At 35.1% G+C, this 24884-nt stretch overlaps 1 protein-coding gene across 12 annotated transcripts in view; it reads left to right on the forward strand.

The window, feature by feature from the left end:
* CNTN5 (contactin 5) overlaps positions 1 to 24884 on the forward strand; it is a 1392146-nt gene that overhangs the window by 1005785 nt on the left and 361477 nt on the right. For all 12 annotated transcript variants that reach the window (XM_064577192.1, XM_064577190.1, XM_064577193.1 and 9 more), the window contains one exon: positions 2475 to 2577. In XM_064577192.1, the coding sequence (XP_064433262.1) occupies positions 2475 to 2577 (103 nt within the window). The remainder of the gene's footprint in view (positions 1 to 2474; positions 2578 to 24884) is intronic.

The following is a 24884-nucleotide window of genomic DNA, read 5'->3' on the forward strand; positions in this document are numbered from 1 at the left end:
ATAAACTTCTCATCATTGAATACACTCAGCCAGGTATCACTAGCAGGTCAAATCCTGCTATTCAGGAAAGATATAGGAAAAAAAAAAAAAGATGTGAGAAATAAAAGAAATTGGAAAGCATGGAGGATATAAAAGAAGTAGAAGAGGAAAACAGTATTGAGGAATAGAGAGAGAAGTGCTTAAACATTTGTTTTGCTATAGGACTAATCACTCAATTCACTTGTTATACATCAGGCTCTTGGTGCTCAGTGAACATTGGACTAGAAAGCAATTAAGGAATCTGCTTGTTAGAATAAGACATTACGTTAATGGTAATTCTCTTCTATTCCCTCTGTTTATAGATTAGTAAGAATGAGACACAGAAGTCACTGACCTATCTGAGATGGAACAGTCTAAATCATTAGGAGAGCCATGTCCAGAAACCCAATCTTTTGGTGCAAATATCAGTGATATTTTGTTTATGATTGCTTTGCAAAAAACTAGCACAAAAATAAAAAAAACAGAGATAATCTTCCTGTCCTCAGTGAACTTAAACACTTTCCATCTAAAGTTGGCCACATTCATTCTTCAAGGCCCATATCAAATTAATAATAGATAGATATACATGAGAGATAGATAGATAGATAAACAGATAATAGAAAGATAGATGATAGATAGATTGATAGATGATAGATAGATAGATGATAAATGAACAAATAAAGGTTTTCTTTGCTAAAGTTAACCATTTCTTTTTTTTACATCCAGTGTGTGTTGCCTTTATATCTTATCTCATTTTTCTTACTCTAATTTTTTTCCTCTCCTTTCTCATCTCACACACATACACAAAGGGATTACACACAGAGCTATCTACACATACACATGGACCTATATGTGTACATATGTCCATAAACACAGACATCCCCAAACACACACAAGCTGCTCAGAGAAACATCTGTGCTAAATTATACCTGTTGTCTCTGCGGTACTTTATACACAGGGATCTCCTAAAATTTGGGGGAGGAAATTAGCTCCTGTCTAGCTAGTGAGGGAACTAGGACTGCAATTCACCAGGCCTCAGCCAAGCCTTTTGATAGGTGAAAGTCCTATCCAATCTCACAGCTTCAACTGCCACCTCTAAATGATGACAAGAAGTACCTATCACCTGTCCAGAACTCATTTAGAGCCTCATTCTTTCATTGTGTTATCTGGTCAGATTCTTTCTTCTGAATATCTTATAGGTATCAAACTCAGTACTCCTAAAATGAAAGTCATCCTCTTTTCTACTGTAGTTGTGTTCGTTTTCCTTTCATTCAGCCCCTGAAGCTGGGAACCTTAATGTCATTATTGAAGAGGATCACATGCTTGTCCCTGGCAACCCCCTATTGTGTGACAATCTCAATTCTTTCTTGTTTTAGGGGGGGGTTTGGTGTTTTTGTTTGTTTGTTTGTTTTGTTTTGTTTTCCATCTAGTGCCTCTTCTCTTTTTTACCACCATAATTCAAGTCTGGGCTTTTATTCTTTCTACCTTCCATTATTGAAATAACGTAATTGATTTACTGATCTCTGCTCCAATTTCAGTATATACATCTCAGCAAAATACCAGTTCCCTATTCAAAACCTCAGTAGTCCAAATTATTTACAGATTAATGTCTGAATGTCTTACTCTGTCAATTAAGGCCCTCTATTTTTTTGTACTCCATTTATATTTCCAAATTTGCCTAGTATTATTTCCCTTCACATACTAACATACCAGAAAAGCTGATATTCCTACTTCTGATAGTTTCCCCTTGTCTTTATTCTTTCAGTTTCATTTACTTTTTCTCCTATCATTTCCCTACTTACTCAAATCCTAACTATTCCTGTAAGAGCCTCAGATGTACATAATACTTTAGGGATATCTTGTTCATGGCGATCATCACTTCCTATCTTTGTTTACAATGATTTTTATATATCACTCTTCTTCCATACTTGAGTATATGTTGTTTCTTTCTCTAAGAATACACTTGCTGAGTGCTTGAGAGCATAGTCCATGGCTGATTTATCTTTAAAACTCCCATAATGCACAGCAAAATGTTTGAATATTATAGATATTCAATAAATGTATGTTGACTTAATGAATAAGTATTCATTTATATGACAATGATAAAGAAAGTTTTTACTTATGTAGAAAAAAACCCAATTACTTACCATGGGAAATGTTCATATTTATTTGTTTCCCCTGGAATATAATCAGTAACTAAACTAGCAGTGTTGACTAACATTTTCAATAATTATTATTTAAAATAGTAGTGAACATACATGCTTAACATCCTTAAAGGAAGACTGGGATTTCAGATTGAGTCTAAGTATCCTTCTTACTTCAATGCATCAAAAATTTAGCAGTCATCAAACAGACATTAACAACCAAACCACAGCACTTTTCAATGTAACATTTCCAGAATTGGAAGGAAATTGTGACATTCATTTTATGCTTAAAGAATGTTCTTTATTTCCCAGGTGTGATGGGAGAATATGAGCCGAAAATTGAGGTCCATTTTCCTTTCACAGTTACAGCTGCTAAGGGAACAACTGTTAAGATGGAATGCTTTGCACTTGGCAAGTAAGTACATATTCTTCCATAATTAGACACAATTGTTTATTAAAATGTGACATATCTTATTTTTGGATCACTTACTTTGTTAGATTTCATTTCCCCAGAAGTTCCTTGGTGGTTATTCATTTAAAAAGGGGGGGAGGGGCAAATGGTAACTGATGAAGTAACCAATTATAATGATCTTTCTAGTGGTTTCTATGAACAAAGTGTATGTAGTTTTGCTATTTTAACATAAAGGAGGCTTCTTTAAATAAAAGAATAGCTTTACATCTCTTTGCCTACATGTCTTAAATTTCCAATGTCATTCTTAAATTTCATTCAGCAATGATATAAATATAAAGTGGATAAAAAGATAAGGTGCTATCTGCTCCTCATGCAAAAAATATAGATTCTGATAAGATATGAGACAACAGCATAAAAATCATAAAAATGATAGTTGCAGTGAACCAACTGATTACTTTAGTATCTTCTGAAAGATGTTAACATTATAACACCAGCTGTCAATATGTACATGTAATCATTCTCCAAATCAGAAAGATGATTTATATCACACTATAATGACTGCTATACTTAATGATTCTATTTCTGAGGATTTAAATCTTATGATATATAATCACTTGTCAATGATGTTTATGAGTATTGAGCATAGGTGCAGGAGTGAGATTTTGATTATATTTGATTAGAGTATTATGATTTATTTTAAACAGGGTGTTGTTTTGTTTTTTTCAGGGTGATAAGACCTCAGGGTCCTTTCTAGACTCCATAATTATAATTTGCATAAATGCATCACTATCAGAGTTACTAATCATTTAACTTCAGTTGTGGCGAGCTAGCTCCCACAACCTAGCTATAAAGCACTTGAGATAAAACATGCTATATAGGGGGTGCCTGGATGGCTCAGTCGTTAAGCGTCTGCCTTCAGCTCAGGTCATGATCCCAGGGTCCTGGGATCGAGCCCCGCATCGGGCTCCCTGCTCAGCGGGAAGCCTGCTTCTCCCTCTCCTTCTCCCCCTGCTTGTGTTCCCTCTCTCGCTGTGTCTCTTTCTGTCAAATAAATAAATAAAATCTTAAAAAAAAATTCTATATAAATGTGCTTAAAGTAGGTTTAGCCTACGGGTGAGGAAAATATTAGTAAATATGAAAAATTCAGCTAGTAAGAAGAGGTTGAGGGCATAAACATAGTTAAACACCATGGTTTCTTTTTTTTAATTTCAAAATGGATTGAAATTAAATGAATACATGTGCAATTCTATTTAAATCTAAGTAGAAGTGTGATGCCGGGGTAGAGCAGTCAGTTAAGCATCCAACTCTTGGTTTCTGTTCAGTCGTGATCTCAGAGTGGTGATACAGAGCTCTGCATTGGTCTCCACGCTTAGCATGGAGTCTGCTTGAATTTCTCTCTCCCTTTGCCCCTCCTTCTCATGCTCTCTCTCTAAAATAAATAAATAAATCTTTTAAAATATAAATCTAAGTAGAAGCATGATCATAATAGACTAAAAACAAAATAAGTTGTCATGTGGTCCATTTTTAAGCAAAATATGTCTATAAGTAGAAATATATTTCAAGAACTTAAAATTCATCTAGAAGATATTTGGGCCAATATCCAAGGAAGTGTTCCAAACCCAAAGATATTGGTTAAATGCACACGATTAAATCATACCTTAAAAGTCTTGTTTTTCACCATTTTCCCATATGTGGTGTCAAATATGCCTGGAAATGTCCTGTTTAATCATTTCAATTCTGATAAATACAAAAATAATATGTTTTGACTTGATGCCAAAGGTTTTCATATATCCTGAAGTTAAATAATTCTTAAATGCCAGAATTTGTACTAACGGAAGGTCTTATTGTAAAACAAATTACAGAAATGGATTTATAGAGAAAAAAACAATATGGGATATTTCCCCAGGCAAGCTTATTTAATAAGTTAGATGTGTTTGCTTTTGGAATTCTTGAAATATGTTTAGTAAATTGATCCTTAAAGTCCCTTTCATTCTAGGTGGAATCAAACAGTCAAATTTTGTTATTTTAATACTTTATTTTCTTCAATTTTTCCACTTCTTTGTTACTCCTTCTCCTCATCTCCTCCCAACATAAGTAAAAAAAGGGGGGGGTAGATAAAGACACACAACCTGTCAAGAAAGTCTCTGTTGCTCATTTGATAGCCTTTTTACAAAGTGTCATAATTATGAAAAAAAAAATAAAAACAACATGGGGCACCTGGGTGGCTCAGTTGGTTAAGCACCTGCTCAGGTCATGATCTTGGGGTCCCAGGATCCAGGCCTGCATCAGGGTCCCTGTTCAGTGAGGAGTCTGCTTCCCCCCTCTCCCTTTGCCCCTTCTCCTGCTCATGTTCTCTCTCTGGCTCTCTCTCTCTCTCAAATAAATAAATAAAATCTTAAAAAAGAGAGAGAGAAAAGGAAAAGAAAACATGCTATGAAGAGATCTACCTCTACCTAAAGACTAATCTACCACTGATGAAAATAAATAAAATTAGGGGCGCCTGGGTGGCTCACTTGGTTAAGCGACTGCCTTCAGCTCAGGTCATGATCCTGGAGTCCTTGGATCGAGTCCCGCATCGGGCTCCCTGCTCTGCAGGGAGTCTGCTTCTCCCTCTGACCCTCCCCCCTCTCATGTGCTCTCTCATTCTCTCTCTGTCAAATAAATAAATAAAATCTTAAAAAAAAAAAAAAGAAAGTAAATAAAATTTAAAAAATAACATCTTTATATGTGTTAATTCTTTTAGAGTACATTATTATGTGGAATAGATCCTTGTTGCATACCAACATAATCATAGCAATTTCAAATTAATACCCGAGCATCTGCTTAGTTCACACAACTCATCTGAGCTACTTCTCACTTTAAAAAGGACATGATTTTCTGGTGGACTTTGTCTGTCCAGGAGTTTTATTATCTGTCACTAGATACCAATCAGGACTTTGCCACTCAAGCTGATTTCCCCCCTCCATCTGTCCACATAATGTTTTCTTTTTTTAAAGATTTTATTTATTTATTTAGAGAGAGAGAGACCACATGCAGAGGCAGTGGCAGGGGAAAAGGGAGAAGCAGGCTCCCGGCTGAGCAGGGAGCCCTACTCGGGGCTCAGTCCCAGGACTCTGGGATTGTGACCTGAGCCGAAGGTAGAAGCCTAACTGACTGAGCCACCCAGGAGCCCCAATCCACATAATGTTTTAATCAAATGTTCTTCATATAGTATTATAACCAAATTCTGGCATAAAGGATGCCAAGCTCTTTGCTATCTCATGTCCTTTACACTTGCTGTTCCTTCCGTGGGGCACACTCTTCCCTGTTCTTTCCGTGCTAGGTCCCGCTTATCCTCTGGCCTCAACTTAAATATTACCCTCTAAAGAAGCCAGGTGTGACTACTTTATGTAACTGACACTCATTATTCTCTATCTAAATATTTGTGTTTTTTCATCATAACCCTTAATACAGTTTTAAATTATTAAATTATTTACTTATGAGTTTCTCTATTTTTTCCCCTTTGGATCAGTCAGAAATCCAGGTGGAAACAGGGTCAAACCCTTATGGTCCAAAAGAGTTTAGTAAAGGCACAAGTTGAAAATCAATGAGCAAGGCTAAGAGAACAAAGAAAAGAAACTGAGGCATTTGTAGACTAGTGATAACAAGAAGTCATTCCCACCCTTAAGTCAGAATGAAGAGGGAGGAGGAGATGGTGTCACCAGAACCAGGGACAGCTGGAGATATGGAAAGGGCTGGGCCCCCCAAAGCAACTATAGTAACCATAGCCATGATGAAATGCATTAAAAAAACACAGCTGAGGAAAAGGATCAGGAAATTCATACCCTGATTTCTTTTTCCTCATGCCTTCTGAGCTCCTCTGATGGTTCTCTTGGCTAATGGTAAACAGAAGCCAGCTTAAAAGCCCAGAGGATGTTATTTGCAGCATTCAAAACAAGGCAGAGAGTCTGGAGGAAGAGGAAGGTGACAGGCAAGGGAGGCAAAAAGAATAACCAGGAAGTCCCCATCAAGTTTTAAACCCCACGAGGGCAAGAATCATGACTACATTCTTCACTTATTCCTAGTGCCTACCACAGTGCCTGGCACATAAGAGCACTCAGGAAATATTTGTTGAAGGCATGAATAAACTCAGAAGGACTGTGTCTACTTAATCCAATTCAACTCTTTATCAGTAACACATAATAAATAACAAACAACTTTTTATGCAGAAAGCCTTTTGGCTAATTCCTATTCTCCCAAACAAATCCACCTATATTCTCCACACCTCTACTACCTCTTGCCCTCATCTTTTTCCATTTATGTCCACATTTACACTTGTATTTTTGTCCCCATCTTTTCCTGCTTATTCTTACCTCACTCCATCAGTAGAAATCACCATTTTTATCATGTTATTCTTTAAATCAAACAGTTTCCTAGATACTCCTCTCTCAAGGAAAAATGATTCATTCATTAATGCAAAGTAGCCAAAAAGAAAGTGGCATGATTTTCATAGCTCATCTGGTAAATGCAAATGGGCTAAAGTACCTTGAAAGAACCTAGCACTGAATACCAGTCTGAAAGTTTTAAGAAACAACTGTGTGCCAGTTACTGTACTAGTTTCCAAGGATTTCTATAGTCCCTGTTCTCATTGTATCATGCATTTAGCTGATTTAGCATCACATTGTCTGGAGTCCAGTCTGTCATTACATAAGCAACAGTACACAGCTTGACCAAATGTCCTCCCAGTCAGCTTTTATCTCTAGAGATTTACTACCCATCTTTTTTGTTCCAACTTTAAACTGAGACTAACGGGGCGCCTGGGTGGCTCAGTCGTTAGGCGTCTGCCTTCGGCTCAGGTCATGATCCCTGGGTCCTGGGATCGAGTCCCACATCGGGCTCCCTGCTCCGCGGGAAGCCTGCTTTTCCCTCTTTCACCCCCCCTGCTTGTGTTCCCTCTCTCGCTGTGTCTCTCTCTCTCTCAAACAAATAAATAAAATCTTTTAAAAAATAAAAAATAAACTGAGACTAAATGACAATAAAGGCAGATTTTCCTCCTCTTGAATTTTCTCTGACCCATGACATCATCTCATGAATATCATAAGCCACACTGGGAAATTTATTTGATTGTTAAAATACTTTCAAAACGTGTCAGAATACCATTGCTTACAAACTACATTTTTATGCCTCTTGAGAAGTAAATACATGCACTTCTATATACTCTCTCTCTAAAGGTATTCCATTCTTATAACTTAGAGGATGTAAATTAATGAAGCCATAGTTTCACAGATCATTTAAAAATAAATAAGCCGATACTTTATCTGTATTCTTAAAAACAGCAGAAGACAAATGATTTTAGGTTATTGAATTTCACTATCTCATAATATCACACAAGTTCACCAATCTGCCTAATTTTAAGGTAAATACAAAGTCAATAGGGAAGTAATAAACTGCAACTTCTAAAGAAACTTCTATTTAAATCTGAATTTAGCAAAAATTAAATGGTTTCTCTGTAGGTGGCTGCAGCAAAATATAACACAAATGAACCAGTTACACTCCTAGAAATCTCTCTGCAAGTAGAATTATACAACATTGAGTACAGAACACATGCATGATGACTATGACATACTGTGTTTAGTATTGGTCAATTCTACAAAGGTATAATTTCCCCAGAAAAAATGGGAAATGCTTTAAAAGGATCCATAGGGAAACAAAGGTATGTAAAGGCCTGGGAAGCAGTAAAGTGTAAAAAAAAGAGAGGGGAATTAATTAATTTGGAAATAAAAAGGCTGTTTCAGACATATGGAAGGTTATTATCAAGAGATTGCTCACAAGCTGTTCTCCAGTTTCAACAAGGTGGGGAAGGGTTGAAATTTCAACAGTATGGGACTAAACTAGCAGAATTAGATTGGGTCTAATGTAGAAGTTTGTGACAAAAAAAGTTGCTACAGGGAAAATGGGATATCAGCAGAGGCAGTAGAAGCTCTTTCCCCACACTGCTGTAAGAATATAATATCCATTTGTCTTACAATAATTGAGATGTAATGTTTCCTGAAAAGACAGAAATGATCTGGGTCAGGGTTGGAAATGAAAATTGTAGACATTCTCTTTTGCTGACCGCTCATCTACTTACTCAGGATGAATATTAAGAGTAGAAGTCTAAGCCAGGCAGGCTTAATTAGTTGTCTTTTGTTACCTACATTATTACATAACATTTTAAAGTGGTATATGCAGGAAATAGAAATGAAGAGCGTTGCCTTTTCTTGCTCAGCATTCTGCTCAGAGGCTTTAGTTAGGGGGGAAGAGGTGCCTGATATTTCCCAGGTCTGCTTTAAACACTGAACACAATACTCTTGAAAGGAAATGAGTGATAAGAAGTCAAAGGACAATGCAAGTAAGGAATCCCTTAGGGCCCTAGCAAATATTTTCATTTCAGTGGTCTTCTCTAAATGTAATTGAAAGTTGGTGATATTTTCAACTGGTTGTGCTCAGTTTTTAAGTCTAGTTTATATAACTTATTAACTAGGTAACAGCATAAAATGAGAACTTTAAAGTTTGGAGAGTTAGTAACTGCAGAAAGCAGCTATTATCTCTAGGGCTGTAGGGAAAAACAAGAAAAGCTGGAATTACTTAAAATTGGAAGCTCAGAGTTCCCTATCTCATGTTCCCTGTCAGCCCTTACATCAGAAAACAGAATAACAGGGGTGGAACTGACACAGATTACACTTTACATTTTCAAACTTATCTGCACCTCTTTTTTAAAAATATTTTATTTATTTATTTGAGAGAAAGAGTGCACAAGCAGAGAGGGGGGCAGAAGGAGAGAGGGAAGTAGACTCCACACTGAGCAGGGAGCCTTATGAGGGACTCAATCCCAGGACCCCAGGACCATGAACTTAGCCGAAGGCAGACGCTTAACCAACTGAGCCACTCAGGTGCCCCCAAACTTATCTCTACCTCTTAACCACACCTCTTCCTATACCTCATCCACACATAATTTTCCACATCTGTGGTCCTGTAACTCAGTTCTGTCATCTAAAATATCCTGCCCTCGCAATCCTATTCAGTCTTCAAAACTTAGGTCCAATGCCACTTCTCTGCTAAGTCCTTCCTGCTCTACTTGAGATCCAATCTCTCACCTTTGGAACTATTTGACCACCCATTTCACTGTTTAGGGTGCCCCATTGGGTCAGCTGTGTAGATCTGTCCTCTTTTAATTCTTTACAATTTTTGGATCCCAAGAGTATTTTTACATGTAGTAGATGCTGACAATATTTACTGAATTTAATTCAGGTATGAGAAATGTGGCCAATTTTTTTTAAAATTTTATTTTATTATGTTATGTTATGTTAATCACCATACATTACATCATTAGTTTTTGATGTAGTGTTCCATGATTCATTGTTTGCATATAACACCCAGTGCTCCATTCAATACGTGCCCTCTTTAATACCCATCACCAAGCTAACCCATCCCCTCACCCCCCTCCCCTCTAGAACCCTCAGTTTGTTTTTCAGAGTCCATAATCTCTCATGGTCATCTCCCCCTGCAATTTCCCCCTCTTCATTTTTTCCCTTCCTACTATCTTTTTTTTTTTTTAACATATAATATATTATTTGTTTCAGAGGTACAGGTCTGTGAGTCAACAGTCTTACACAATTCACAGCACTCACCATAGCACATACCCTCCCTAGTGTCCATCACCCAGCTACCCCATCCCTCCCACCCCCCTCCACTCCAAAAGAATCTTTTTAACAGGAAATATGTTACTGCCTTGGTTTGGTCAGACAGAAGTCTCCAGAAGCATTTCACATGTCTTGGCCCTGAAAATTCTGACCATATTATATTAGCTACAGTTTTCTGACAGGTTTCATTTCACAATATGACCTTTTGCAGACCCCAAAAAGATCACTAGATATGTCACATAGCTACCAACAACAAAGAAGTAAAGTTTGGTCACTGATGCTTAAATGACCCTGTGCACAAGGGCAAACTTGGGGTTATTTTGTAATAAAAAAAACCCATATGCCATAAAGCAACGTCAGTTTATCTGCTATGACAATCCTACAGGCTAATAGTGTCACAGACAGGTTTTTTTTTTTTTTAGCTTTACATGTTCCTTATCTTGCTTTTGCAGCCATTAACACACAATCAGATCAACTGTGCTCAAAAGGCCTTGAACCAGTTCCTAATAATTATGTGGATGACCTTTCCAGGCTCATCTGAAACCTGGTGGTGAGGTGGGAGGGAAGAACACATTCAATTTCCTGCCCTTCCTAGTTCCTGCTTATCTCTCAAATAGCATTTACAAACCATCTTCTGTTACGCTCCACCAAATGTCTATTAAGAAACCAGGACATTAGGTAGTTTTTTTCTCTTTTTACATGTTTATTGAAAATAAGAAAGCACCAGTTATCAATTTATAAAGTTCTTTTTGCCGTAATTTATGTTTTCTTTTCCTTAGTCCTCAGCCAAGTTGTCTCAAATGGCTGCTCTTATGTCACGGTGTAACTGTGAGAATGACAAATATTCCTCTGAGACTTCCGCTGGTCTGCAACTGGCAAATGTTCCTGAAAGAATCTACTCTTTAGTTACAGATTGATGATTTATTAATACTGTTTATTTGGAACTGCCAGTCACTAAGGGCTATAGGAATTAAAAATAAATTGGAGTGGTGGTATTTGTCTATCAAACCTAAGTCAAATTACTTAATCATTAGATTGACAGAAGATCTGGGGATGAGAGTTAGTCACTGGGTCTAGGAATCAATAAGCGTTTAGATATCACAGGAAAGTGGTACATTATGAAGTGAAGAAAATTACTTTTCTGAGCTATCACTTGCTTCCACATTGTTGAGACCAAGGACGCATCCTCATTTCAGGAGGTACCCAAACAAGATAGGCACTGAAATAACCTTAAAAAGATCATACAGCCTGATATCATTTTGTAAATGGGAAACTGAGACTCCACAGGAAAGGGCTAGACCAATACTTGTGGACTTGCTGTCCAAGCTAATGGTTTATGCTTCTTCATTTGGTTCTCTTTATATTTTCAGCACCCTTCCATAGCACCAACTATGTGTTTTAATTACTTATTTACCTTTGCATTCAAAGGTGTCGGCTATTTCTAGGAAAACAGGACTGATAATTTGCATAATTATTCACTTTTGGAGTCAGAGTTAGGTGGCATCATATTTCTAACTTTTCCAGGGATACATTAGGCCCAGTCGATTTGCCTCAGCAGAAAAACTACGTATTTGTGCAAAGCCTCACAACTAGCAAGTTGTAGAGGCAGAACCAGGTTCTAAGACTAAATGCTCTTCTCAATTTACCATACCAATTTTCAATTGCTAAGACTAAATCCCACTTTATCATAGCAAATATTTTTCTGAATGCACTTAAGTATTTCAGTGCTCAAGAATAAGGAATATTAGTATTGAGGACAAGCCAACAAGGGCATAAAGCAGAAGACAATTCCAAAATAACGGAGATTTTTACTTGGATTAGTTTACAGTCATTCAACAGCTTTATTTTGGGTGAATGTCCCTGGAATTTTCATAGAATAACCTCTTCTACTGGATGTTGATTGTGGGATGAAGAAATTGTTTGGCTGATAACATTCATAAAGAGATTATAAAGAATCAGTATATCCATCAGAGGTTTCCAACACCTATCCCACACCCCAAAAAATTCACCAGATACATAATCTTGATATTTGAGTGAGCAAAAGTAGAAGAAATTTTGACCAAAAAGTCATCCAAAATCTCAGTATACTTAAAACTGACATTCTACCTCATACTAGATGATTTCCATATCTCACTTAAATTCTAACCACATCTCTGGCATGTTTTCTCAATAAATTAAAAACAGGAGTAAATTTAGGCAAATTCTTTATTCTTCTGACCTTATTTTCCTTATCTTGGACTCTTCCAGTGTGGATTTCTATAAATTTTTATGTAATCAATCACCCACAAATTCCAACTGAGTGTTCTACTAGAAATTTAAAATTTGTGTCCAATGATTATCTCTTCTAATAGTAATTAAATACCCATACTACTGCTGCTTTTAAAGAGTATTTAGGTAAGAGCAAATGTGTTGGAGTCTCTTTATTTGAGGTCTCATTCTGGCTCATATGTTCCATGAGAATACTTAATTTTTAAAGCTATCACAGTATATAGATTCTAAAAAGTGGTGTGTCTTACCAATTCATTGTACTATGATCTAAACCTATCTGGTATATGTTTATTCTTACCATATTGGTATTGCTTGACCAAGAGCAGCATCAAAATTTGTCCACTAGATAAAGATGAATTTAGAATATTAAGATATTTTCATATGCAGTGCTCAGAATGATTTTATACTAAGTTGGAAATTTAGATACCAAGCATTGGTAAATGCATGCCATTAGTATTTATATATTTTTAAATTTTGCATTTTTTATTTCAATAACTGAAAATTTGAATACATCATGATCATGTATGATTTATTAATATGATATTCTTTTCTTGACACTTCCCTCTCTCTAACTTTAGTAGTCAAGTATCCCCTCTCAAGCATCATCATTGTCCTCCCCCAAGCCATCTGTCCCAATCTCTCAGCCATTTAAAAATCCCTCAAGTCCACTTCTTCCCTTCTATCTCCCAAAACTATAGTTAAAGTCATCCTATTAAGGCAGTTTGGCTCTCTTATTTCTGCTACAGATTAGACTAGAGATGTCACTTAAAAAAATCACCACACTGATGTTCTACCAGTTTTGGGAATTTCTCCAAGTGCTGCTTTCTATCAAGCTCTGCTACAGACATTTTATCATTTCTGTTTTCTACAGTTTTCAGGGTTTTACTCCTGGTTTTCATATCACTCCCTATCTCATTTGCCCTAATATTTCTTTTGGATTTTTAATTTGGTTGTTGATTCCAACTTCAACTCTTTATTCTACTTGATATTCTTCAGTCCCTTTTTCCACAGCCTGTAGGTCCAGACTGGGTTCCTAGAACTCCAACTCATATACAGTTACTAGACCCATCCCTCATCTACCTACATAAGTAATTTTCACTGTCACTGGAGGTGACCCCTGAGCAGTTACTCAAAGTATAAACTCTTAAATTTTTTTTCACTCTTTCTTTCTTTTCATCATCATCTGTTAATCACAAGTGTCTTAAATTCATTCCCACTTAGTTGGTACAAAGTGAACATTCATTGACTGAAGTAAACATTAATCAGTATAATAGGTATGCATATATGCTCAAGGGGAAGCAGAAATAAAGCAACATATTAAAGAATTCTAAGCCTGAGACCACATATGCATGGACACCTAGATTGTAAAACTAAAAGCAAAGTGGCCCCATTTAGCTGCATACCAGAGGATGGTTTCACCTTGGTGAGGTCTCATGCAGTAGTATATGTTCCTGTATGTCCAAATTTCAGAAACACAATTCTTACAGTTGATATATGGGTTCCAGCATGATTGGGTTTTCCCACCAAAGTCACTCTGATAAATCAGAAAAGAAGCTGTGATAATTCACTAATAACCAGGACTGGTTGTTTATAGAAATAAATAATGCCCTTGGTAGAAACATGATTAGAGAGCTGATGGTCTCTAAGCAAAGTCAGAACAAAGAGATTGGACTTCCATATGGGCTGTAACTATCAAGCCACTATAAATTGATGGATTGTCTTTTTCTTCTCAAAATATTTCTGTACATATGGCACCTGTCAATAAGATTAAAAACATCTCTTCTCTGGGTTATGTTAGGGAGAAACTAATTTTATTATTACAATTATTATTATTATCCTCTATTTTTCCAATATACTTTATCAATTAAAAAATACAAAGCTTTTATAATATAAAAGCTATTAGTATTAACCTCATGACTATGTATAGCAATCTCCAAGAACAGTTTTTATTTTATTAATTACATATTTAAATTGATGGTTTCCTTTGGGGTTTTAGGAAAGCACCTTAGCCTCAGTAATCACATTTCCAGAAATTACATTTTACAATCTGGTATCAGAAATACTTCTATGAATACGTAATCCCATCAATTCTAGTATCTGATTCTTCTCAATTCAGAATTTATCCTGAAATTTGGAGGATGCATTGTATCTCTAGGTCTTTAGTCTTTTTTTTAATATTTGATATAGGAAGAAACTTTCCCTTACATTTTTGATTTCCATGACACCAAGACACAGAAGACACCATTTAAAGTTCATTTGTTCACACTAATGTTCTTACCAAATGAGTAACCAGAGACATAATTCCATCTCTGTCTTTGAAATATCTCTCACAGGGTGTTATAAAACTTGGAAACAGGTGCCATTAAGATAAGATGTGTGGGGGCACCTGAGTGGCTCAGTTAGGCATCTGACTCTTGATTTTGTCTCAGGCCATGACCTCAGGGTCATGGGATCAAGCCCATGTCAGGCTCCATGCTCAGAATGGAGTCTGCTTGAGATTCTCTCTCTACCTTTCCCTTTCTCCCTCCCCTTGCTCACTCTCTCTGTAAATAAATAAAATCTTTAAAAAAAAAAAAAAGATAAGATGGGTGTCATAGGGAAAGTGTGTTAAAACATTGCAATTCATATTCTTCACTTCTATGTTGTGAATCTAAAGTACTTTTTAAATTTTGCATTTAAATGAAATATGTCTGCATACACAATGTATAATCAGAATTGTCTTATAGCTCATGCATTTTTGCCTTAGATAAATCATTTTATGATTCTTCATTCTATCCAAACATTTTCTACTTCATATGCCAGGAAGTAAACGGTTTCAGTCTTTTTTGATCTGATACTTTTTGCATTAATTATTCCTAGATGTGGGAGTCACGTGTATATGTTAACATTTAATGCAATTAGATTTAATGTATTGCCTGTAGAAGTGAAACATGTAAGTGTATGCGTGTATTATATGTATGTGAATAAAGTATTAAGTCCATAGAAAGGATATCTTAAGAAAGAAAATGTTAAGACATAAACTAAACATCTGTCATCATGGGTTTTTTTTCTTTTTTTCTTTTTTCTTTGCAATGCAATATAGCAAAACCTACCTTCTGTTCCTGTCATTGTTTTTGCTGGTAGCTATATGGTCCAGGATGGTTTCATGTCAAGTCTTTTTAATAAAATTTTCTAGTCTGAAGAATAATTTTAGCTGATATCCTGATATCCAATAACTACAAAAATGATACTCAATGGGGACATGCGTCAGCTGTTATAGTACAAAAGGCAAATGATAAGTACTTTTGGTCATTTCTGTTCCCTTGTCTTCTTTTCTTTTGGGGATTGAATCAATCTGGTTACACTTTTAGAATATCTTATTTACGGCCATTTTCTCAAAGGAAGGCACATTATGAATCAGGTCATTTGTTTTATACATCCCTATAGAGAAATGTAGCCCTTCCAACATTTCTGAAAGAAGAACACATATCAGTGTTTCTCACACGGACACATAAGGGAAGAACATCTTTTGATCTGCACCTTCATGTAAATCCATTACACTTAGCCACACTCCATTGAGAGAAATTATAAATATAGTACACCCCAAAGCATACATTTTTTAAGAAAATCTATGTAATCCAGATGTATATTATAATTGATGGTATGTCATAGTTTAATCGGTAATCTTTTCTTTCTTAGTGATTCTTAAAATAATGGTGTGTCTTATAATCAGAGGTATCTTGGATGTGATGAATTAGAGTAATTAAGGCTAAAGTAGCATATGTTCAAACCTAATCTAGTGATCAAGTAAATCAGAACCTGAGTGATGGTAGTTCTTCCTCCATTTATATGCAGTTTAATTTTTAAAATCTGAGTTAGTAAACAAAATACCTCCCCTATAGTATTCAAAAGCTACTAGAAAGATGGTTGTTGACTGCATATTTTTACCTTATTAAATCAACAAAAGTTTTTCCAGCATCAACAGTCTCAGTTACTTCCAGCCATGTCATCTGTGAGATTCCACACACAAACACCTTTTTAAAATTGAGGATTAAAATATAGAGGAGTCCAGAAGAATCCCTCTGCCCATTGTCTTAATCATTTCTTGAGTCTCTGGATTTTGTTGACTGTCTATCACAAATAAAAGAAAATAGAGGAAACATAAAAAGTGATATCTAAAGGGATTATGCATAAAGTAGATACCCCATTAGTTTTTGTTTTGTTTTCATTTTGGCATTAAGGGAGTATAATGGAAAGAAGGCATATTCTTTATTTTTTTCAGCAAGAACATTTTTTACTTGAAGCATACTTAAGAATACATATTCTAACACATTTTCAGTGACTTAAATGTGCAGAGAAAATAAAATCTATTAAGTCAGAAACCCAATTAGGTAAATTAATTGTACTGCTCAAGTATTTCTTCAGACTGCTTCTTAAAAGCTTGATTAAGCGTATAATTGGCATGTGACAAAATGTTTATGCAGTGTGATACATATCCCTGACCCTTCACATAGCCACATAATGAACATATCCAGTACCCATAATCATTTCTGCATGTACATTTATACTATTTCCCTTCTTCCTATCTATGCATTCCCAACCTCAGGAAACCATTGATCTGAACTCTCTGTTCTAGAACTATAGTTTGCATTTTTCTAAAGTCCTATTTAATGAGAATTACACAATATACACTTTCTTTGTCTGACCTTTTTTACTTAGAATAATCATCATGAGATTCATAGAGTTGTTGGGCATGTCAGCAGTTCATTCCTTTATATTGTTGAATGGTATTCCATTTTATGGTTGCATCAAAATTTGTTCATATATTCAGCTGTTGATGGACATTTTGGTTGCTTACAAGTTTCATCTATTACCAATAAAACTTTATGAACATTTGTTTACAAATTTTTGTATGCACATAAGCTTTTATTTTCCCTAAATAACACGTTAAATATTTCCTCTAATTTCTTGAATATATGTAACCTAATTGAAATAAGTTTAATGTTCTGGTCTAGTAATTCTATCATATGTGTCCTTTTTGTGTCCATTCAGTTGATTGATTTTGTTCTCATTATGAGTTATAAGTTTTAATTCTTTGCATACCTGGAATTTTTTTTATTGGTGCCAGGTATTTGAATTTTACATTGTTGGATGTTGTGTATTTTTGTATTCTTGACCTTTGTTCTGTGATGTGATTAAGTAACTTGGAAACAATCTGATTCATTTAAGTCTTTCTTTTGTGCTTTTTTAAACAAGACCTGAGCAACATTTAGTTTAGGGTTAATTCTTTTCCCACCACTGAGGCGAGACTTCCAAGTGCTCTAGCAAATGGTTCCTAATTATGACAATTATGAATTGTCCACTCTGGCCATCAGGGTAGAAATTATTCCTGCCTGAGCAAATTCTGAGCACTGTTTCTTCCAATCTTTTTCAGGATGTCCTTTTCCATCTTTAAGTAGTTTTCTCTTATGCATATGCTGATAAGTACTAAACAATACTCAAGGGAGGTCTTCTGTGGAATCCTAGCATTCTCTCAGCATAGATCTCCTCTTCCAAGTCATGTGAATTCTATCTGCCTTAGCTTCCCCAGACTTCCAGATCTGTGTTCTCAGCTCAGGAAGGCAGCTGGGCTTTGCCTGAGTTTTCCCTTCGTATACTGTAGCTTGGAAACTGCCCAGGGAGCAAGCTGAGGCAGTTAGTTATATGTTCAAAGTGCTTATTTAACTTACTTCAGGGATCATTGTCTTTCACAACCTGATGTTCAATATTTTGAGATCCATTTTTTTTCATATATTTTGTCAATTCTTAGCTGTTTCCTTCTCAGTCACTTTTAGTTACTCAGTAACAAGTAAATGAAAAGTCAAAAGTAAACCTTCCTTAACCATCTTTATCAAACTGAGAAGGTAGAAATAATCTCCATATGGAATATAGCATGGCTTACCAGTCTTTATTAGAAAAAAATGTGGTCAAACTCTAACAAGAGAAAGGTAATAGAATGTTTCTTTGACAAAATCCTTCCTCAGAGAGAATTTAAAACAGAAGAAGTAAAACAAAGATAATTGTCTAATTTAACCTACAATTCTCAAAAAATAAATAAATAAAAAGATTAAATTCACAAGGACCTATAAATCTTCTATAGTTGAATAAGATGTATTTTCAGTGCCAAGTGGCAGGACAAGAACAAAGGCTTGGTAGTTTGAGATACCTAATTTCAAATATCATCTCAATCATTTACCAGCTATATGACATCAGATGAGTTACCCTCTTTGAATTTCATTTTCAAAATTGGTAAACTAGAAATAACAATATCTTCCACATAAAGTTACTATTAGGTTTCACTAAGAGACTCAATACATAAAAGACTGCCAGTGACATGTTAATTCTTCTTTTACCCTAGCTTTCTGGAATTTTTGTGAAGCATTGTTTTTAATTTAATTGCTTATGATCCAATGTTCTGCTTCTTTCTGAATTACCCACCAAGACACAGTCCATTTTTCCTAAAACCATGAACACTAGCATTCTATAAACTTCACTCTCTCTGATACCATTTAGCTTTTCATAGCTTTAACTAAATATGGATTGTAAAAATTCACTCTCTAGTTTCTGCTAATAATATATATTGCCATGTGGCTTGATAGTTCAAAGAAACACTGGATCTATAACAACATTTCTATAGATATAAGATATTGGGATTTTTTTGTCAGTTTTATCATTACCAAATATACTTTTAGATCAAAATCTTCCTTTTTTTCCCCTTGAGTTTGAAGACTATTTTCTAGAAGTGATTTTACATATTAAGTCAAGAATAACATTTTTAGTTTGGTTGATAACATTTAACATATTTTATATGATCATTTCAGCATCAAATTTGATACACCAATTTAGAGAATAACAAGAGGCCAAAAATTTTTCAAAACATAAATACCAAGAGTCGAGTATTTAGAAAAAAAATACATATATACAAAATATATACTATTCCATCATTAGTTTTAATGGCTTAATAACTATTGCCGTAAGAGCTATAATGATCTGGATGTAGGGAAAAAAATGGTCAAAAAAATAGCATGTGCCATATTCTGGTTATAATTACAATATGAGCTGGAATCTTCTTGCCTAAAAAGGGCCTCAATGACTTTAGAGTCTGTAGGTAATACAATTATTTTTAAAAACATAACTGAAATGCATATATTAATACAACTCAAGAAAAAGGACACTGAAAGGCAAATTTGAAACTCTGTTTCTCCATAACCAAGATAGACTATGGAATAACCTACCCTTTATATGATTCATGGTTATTTGTGCCTCTTTGCTTTAATGGGCTAAAAAATGTTTTAATAAATAATGTAAATTTTAAACATGTAGGGATTAAGAATAAATAGTCACAGCCTTTTAATTCTATCTTTATAACAAAATAATGACTACTATTGTCTGTTAAATAATTGTTCACTATTTGCTTATGTCTCCTACTTAAAAAATTAGAGTATTAAATCTTATTCTGTACTTCAATAGAATGGAAATTCATTCAAAACATTGTGCTCCATAACTATTAATTGAATAAGTATAAACCCTCACTAATTGTACTATCCATTGTTTTGAACTCATAATAGAGGTGAGGGCAAGGAGAAATAGAATTAATTTGTACTAATGTAATCAATCATATAATCAATAACATATTTTAATGTTTTATATACTTCAATATCTTATAAAAGCTAATGTACCTAATAATATACTCAATTCAATTTGAAACAATGTTTCAGGAACTTGGGGAATGAAGGAAAGCAAGATATACAACTTTTTTTTGACATATTCTCCCCATGAAGATTCTGAGAAGGCAGTCATTCTGAGAATGTAAAATCATTAGATACAAAAAACTAGGGTATCTATTTGAGTGTTCTAAATGCTACTTTTCTTCTGCAATGACAGTTATTATGTTAATTTGGATTTAGGATTTTTTTTTATATTAAGGAATTATATTTTATTTTACCATTAATTATTTTAAGTATTATTATCTACTTCAATCTAATCCCTTAACACTAGCCAAAACAGGAAATGATTCAAAATGACAAGGTTACAAATAAAAATAACTAGAAATGTTCTAGAGAGAAAGTATATGATATTTCTTATCCTTTTATAAATTTAACTAGGAAAGAAAACATATTAAGTAGCTATGGGTTTCCTCTTGGCAATGCATTACTTGGAATAACTATTACTGACAATTTTATCACAAGGGTATGGATTTAGTATGATTACATATTTATCAAAATTGAAAGTTTAAAGAGTATTAAGAAAGAACTGTCTGCCAATATCTGTTATACTAGCATTGCTGAACAAAACAGCAGGACTCTGGAGTTTGGTACACACAAAAGTGAAGACCATTTGTCCCAGAGGGTTTACTAAAGAGGGGGGAACTGCGATTTTTTGGCTCTGGGGCTAGAGATCAGGACACGGTCATTTTTATTTTGATCCTTTAAAGAAGGGTAGAAAGCCTTAAAGGAACACAAGCCACACAGAGGATGAGCTTACACTGAGCCCAGCCCCCTGGCAGGGGCTGTGTAACTCCTCTCAGGCAAAGACGCCTAAGAAGCAGCACAGCAGGCCCCTCCCCCAGAAGACCAACTGGAAGAAAAGGTGCACAACTGTAAAACTGTAAAACTCCAGCACTAGGGGAAAATAATATATAGAACTTGAGGATTTTTCTCATGATACATTTAACTTTCAAAAAAAATTTTCCATTTCTTTTTTTTCTATTTTCCCTTTTCAACTAGTTTCTTATTTTATCAACCCTTTGTTTTCTTGCTTTTTTAACTTTTATTCTTTACATCTACATATTTTATATTATATATATATGTATATATATTTATGCTTCATTTTTCACTCTATTCAATTTTATTTTTGTATGTATATATAAATTTAGCTTTCTTTGCAATTTTGGGATTTAGTTATTTAGTGTCTTCCAAAATTCACTCAGGAACACTTGGATCACCCTGCTTTGTCCACCCCCTCTTTTTTTTGTCTGTTTGTTTGTTTTCTTTTGTTTTTGTTTGCTTTTCTGTTTTGGTTTCTGATCGCTTCAGATTTGTCTCGTGTGAATTTTGCTTGGGTCATGGTCGATATTTTTTATTTTGCTCACTCACTCATCCATTTTTCTCTGGGCAAAATGACTAGAAGGAGGAATTCATAACAAAAGAAAGAACCAGAGGTAATGTTCTCTGACAAATATCTAATCGATATGGATATAAGTAAGATGTCAGAGATGGAATTCAGAATAATAATTATAAAGTTAATAGCTGGGCTTGAAAAAAAGCAAAAAAGACACTGGAGAATCTCTTAGTGGAGAAAGGAGATTACAGGCCTGATTACAGGCCAAAATTAAAAATGCTATAACTGAAATGCAGCCTAAATTGATGTTCTAAGAGCTAGGGTGAATGAGGCAGAACAGAGAGTAAGTGATCTAGAAGACAGGTTGATGGAAAGAAAGGAAGTTGAGGAAAAGAGAGAAAAACAAGTAATAGCCAATGAAGAAAGGCTTTAAGAAATCAATGATGCCATGGAACTTACCAATGTCAGAATTATTGGGATGCCTTAGGGTGAAGGGAGGGAGAGAGGGCCAGAAGGTATATTTGAGCAAATCATAGCTGAGAACTTCCTTAATCTGGGGAAGGAAACAAGCATTCATATCCAAGAGGTAAAGAGGACCCCTACCAGAATCAATAAAAATAGATCAACACTCCAACATATAATAGTGAAGCTTGCAAATTTTAGAGAAAATCCTGAAAGCAGCTTGAGACAAGGGGCTCCTTACCTACAGAGGGAGGAACATCAGACTAACATCAGGCCTATCCACAGAAACCTGGCAAGCCAGAAAGGGCTGGCATGATATATTTAGGGTACTAAATAAGAAGAACATGGAGCCAAGAATGCTTTATCCAGAAAGGCTGTCATTCAGAATGGAAGAAGAAATAAAGAGCTTCCAGGACAGACAGAAACTGAAAGAATATGTGACCACCAAGACAGCCATGCAAGAAATATTAAGGGGGGTCCTGTAAGTGAAGAGAGAGTCCAAGAGTAACATAGACCAGAAAGAAACAGAGACAATCTAGAGAAACAGGGACTTTACAGGCAATACAATGACACTAAATTCATATATTTCAATAGTTACTCTGATTGTAAATGAGCCAAATGCTCTAATCAAAAGACAGGGTATCAGATTGGATTAAAAAGAAAGACCCATCCATATGTTGTCCACAAGAGACTCATTTTAGACCTAAAGACACCTCCAGACTGAAAGTGAGGGGGTTGAGAACTATTTATCAAGCTAATGGACCTCAAAAGAAAGCTGAGGTAACAATCTTCATATCAGACAAATTAGATTATAAACCAAAGACTGTAATAAGAGATGAAGAGGGACACTACAGAACACTTAAAGGGTCTATCCAACAAGAAGATCTAACATTTATAAATATTTATGTTCAACATGGGAGTGGCCAATTTATAAACCAATTAATAACCAAAGTAAAGAAACGCATTGATAATAATACATTAATAGTAGGGGGCTTCAACACCCCACTCACAGCAATGGACAGGTCATCTAAGCAGAAGATCAACAAGGAAACAAGGGCATTGAATGACATACTGCACCAGATGGACTTCATGGATATATACAGAACATTCCATCCTAAGACAATGAAATGCTCATTCTTCTTAAGTCCATATGGAACTTTCTCCAGAATAGATAACACTGGGTCACAAATCAGGTCTCAACCAATATCAAAAGATTGGTATTATTCCCTGCATATTTTCAGACCACAGTGCTTGGAAACTTGAACTCAATCACAAGAGGAAATTTGGAAGGAACTCAAACACTTAGAGGCTAAATAACAGCCTACTAAAGAATGAACAAGTCAACCAGGAAACCAAAGAAGAATTAAAAACATTCATGGAAACAAATGAAAATCAAAACAAAGCTGTTCAAAACCTTTGTGATACAGCAAAGGTGGTCCTAAGAGGGAAGTACATTGCAATACAAAAAATTAGAAAAATATCAAATACACAAGCTAACTTTACACCTAAAGAAGCTGGAGAAAGAACAGCAAATAAAGCCTAAACCAAGCAGGAGAAAGAGAAATAATAAAGATTAAAGCAGAATTAATGAAATAGAAACCAGAAGAACAGTAGAACAGATCAATGAAACTAGAAGCTTGTTCTTTGAAAGAATTAATAAGATCAATAAACCTCTGGCCAGACTTATCCAAAAGGAAAGAAAAGGAATCCAAATTAATAAAATCATGAATGAAAAGGAAGAGACCACAACCAACACCAAGGAAATACAAACAATTTTAAGAACATATTATGAGCAACTCTATGCCAACAAATTAGGCAATATGGAAGAAATGGATACATTCCTGGAAACTTATAAACTACCAAAACTGAAATAGGAAGCAATAGAAAATCTGAACAGATCCATAACCAGCAAGGAAATTGAAACAGTAATCAAAAACCTCCCCAAAACAAGATTCCAGGGCCAGACGGCTTCATAGGGGAATTCTATCCAACATTTAAAGAAGAAATAATACCTATTCTACTGAAGCTGTTTCAAAAAATAGAAATGGAAGGAAAACTTCCAAACTTGTTCTATGAGGCCAACATTACCTTGATTCCAAAACCAGACAAATACCCCATCACAAAGGAGGATTACAAACAAATATCCCAGATGAACATGCATGCCAAAATTCTCACCAAGGTACTAGCCAATAGGATCCAATAGTACATTAAAATGATTATTCACCCTGACCAAGTGGGATTTATCCCTGGGATGCAAGGGTGGTTCAATATCTGCAAATCAGTAAACATGATAGATCACATTAATAATGAAAAGACAAGAACCATATGATCCTATCAATTGATGCAGAAAAAACATTTGACAAAATACAGCATTCTTTCCTGATTAAAACTCTTCAAAGTGTAGGGTTAGAGGGAACATACCTCAATATCATAAAAGCCATCTACAAAAAGCTTACAGCAAATATCATTCTCAATGGGGAAAAACTGGGAAGCTTTTCCCCTAAGGTCAGCAACACGACAGAGATGCCCACTCTCACGCCTGTTGTTCAACATAGTACTAGAAGTCCTAGCTTCAGCAATCAGACAACAAAAAGAAATAAAAGGCATTCAAACTGGCAAAGAAGAAGTCAAACTCTATTTGCAGATGACACGATACTCTATGTGGGAAACTCAAAAGACTCCACCCCCAAATTGCTAGAACCCATACAGGAATTCAGCAACATGGCAGGATATAAAATCAATGCACAGAAATAAGTTGCATTTCTATACACTAACAATGTGACTGAAGAAAGAATTTAAGGAATCGATCCCATTTACAATTTCACTAAAAAACATAAGATA

Source organism: Mirounga angustirostris, unplaced genomic scaffold (genome assembly GCF_029215605.1).
Source record: "Mirounga angustirostris isolate CCGP_5_RB_7025 unplaced genomic scaffold, mMirAng1.0.hap1 SCAF_13, whole genome shotgun sequence".
Lineage (NCBI taxonomy): Eukaryota > Metazoa > Chordata > Mammalia > Carnivora > Phocidae > Mirounga > Mirounga angustirostris.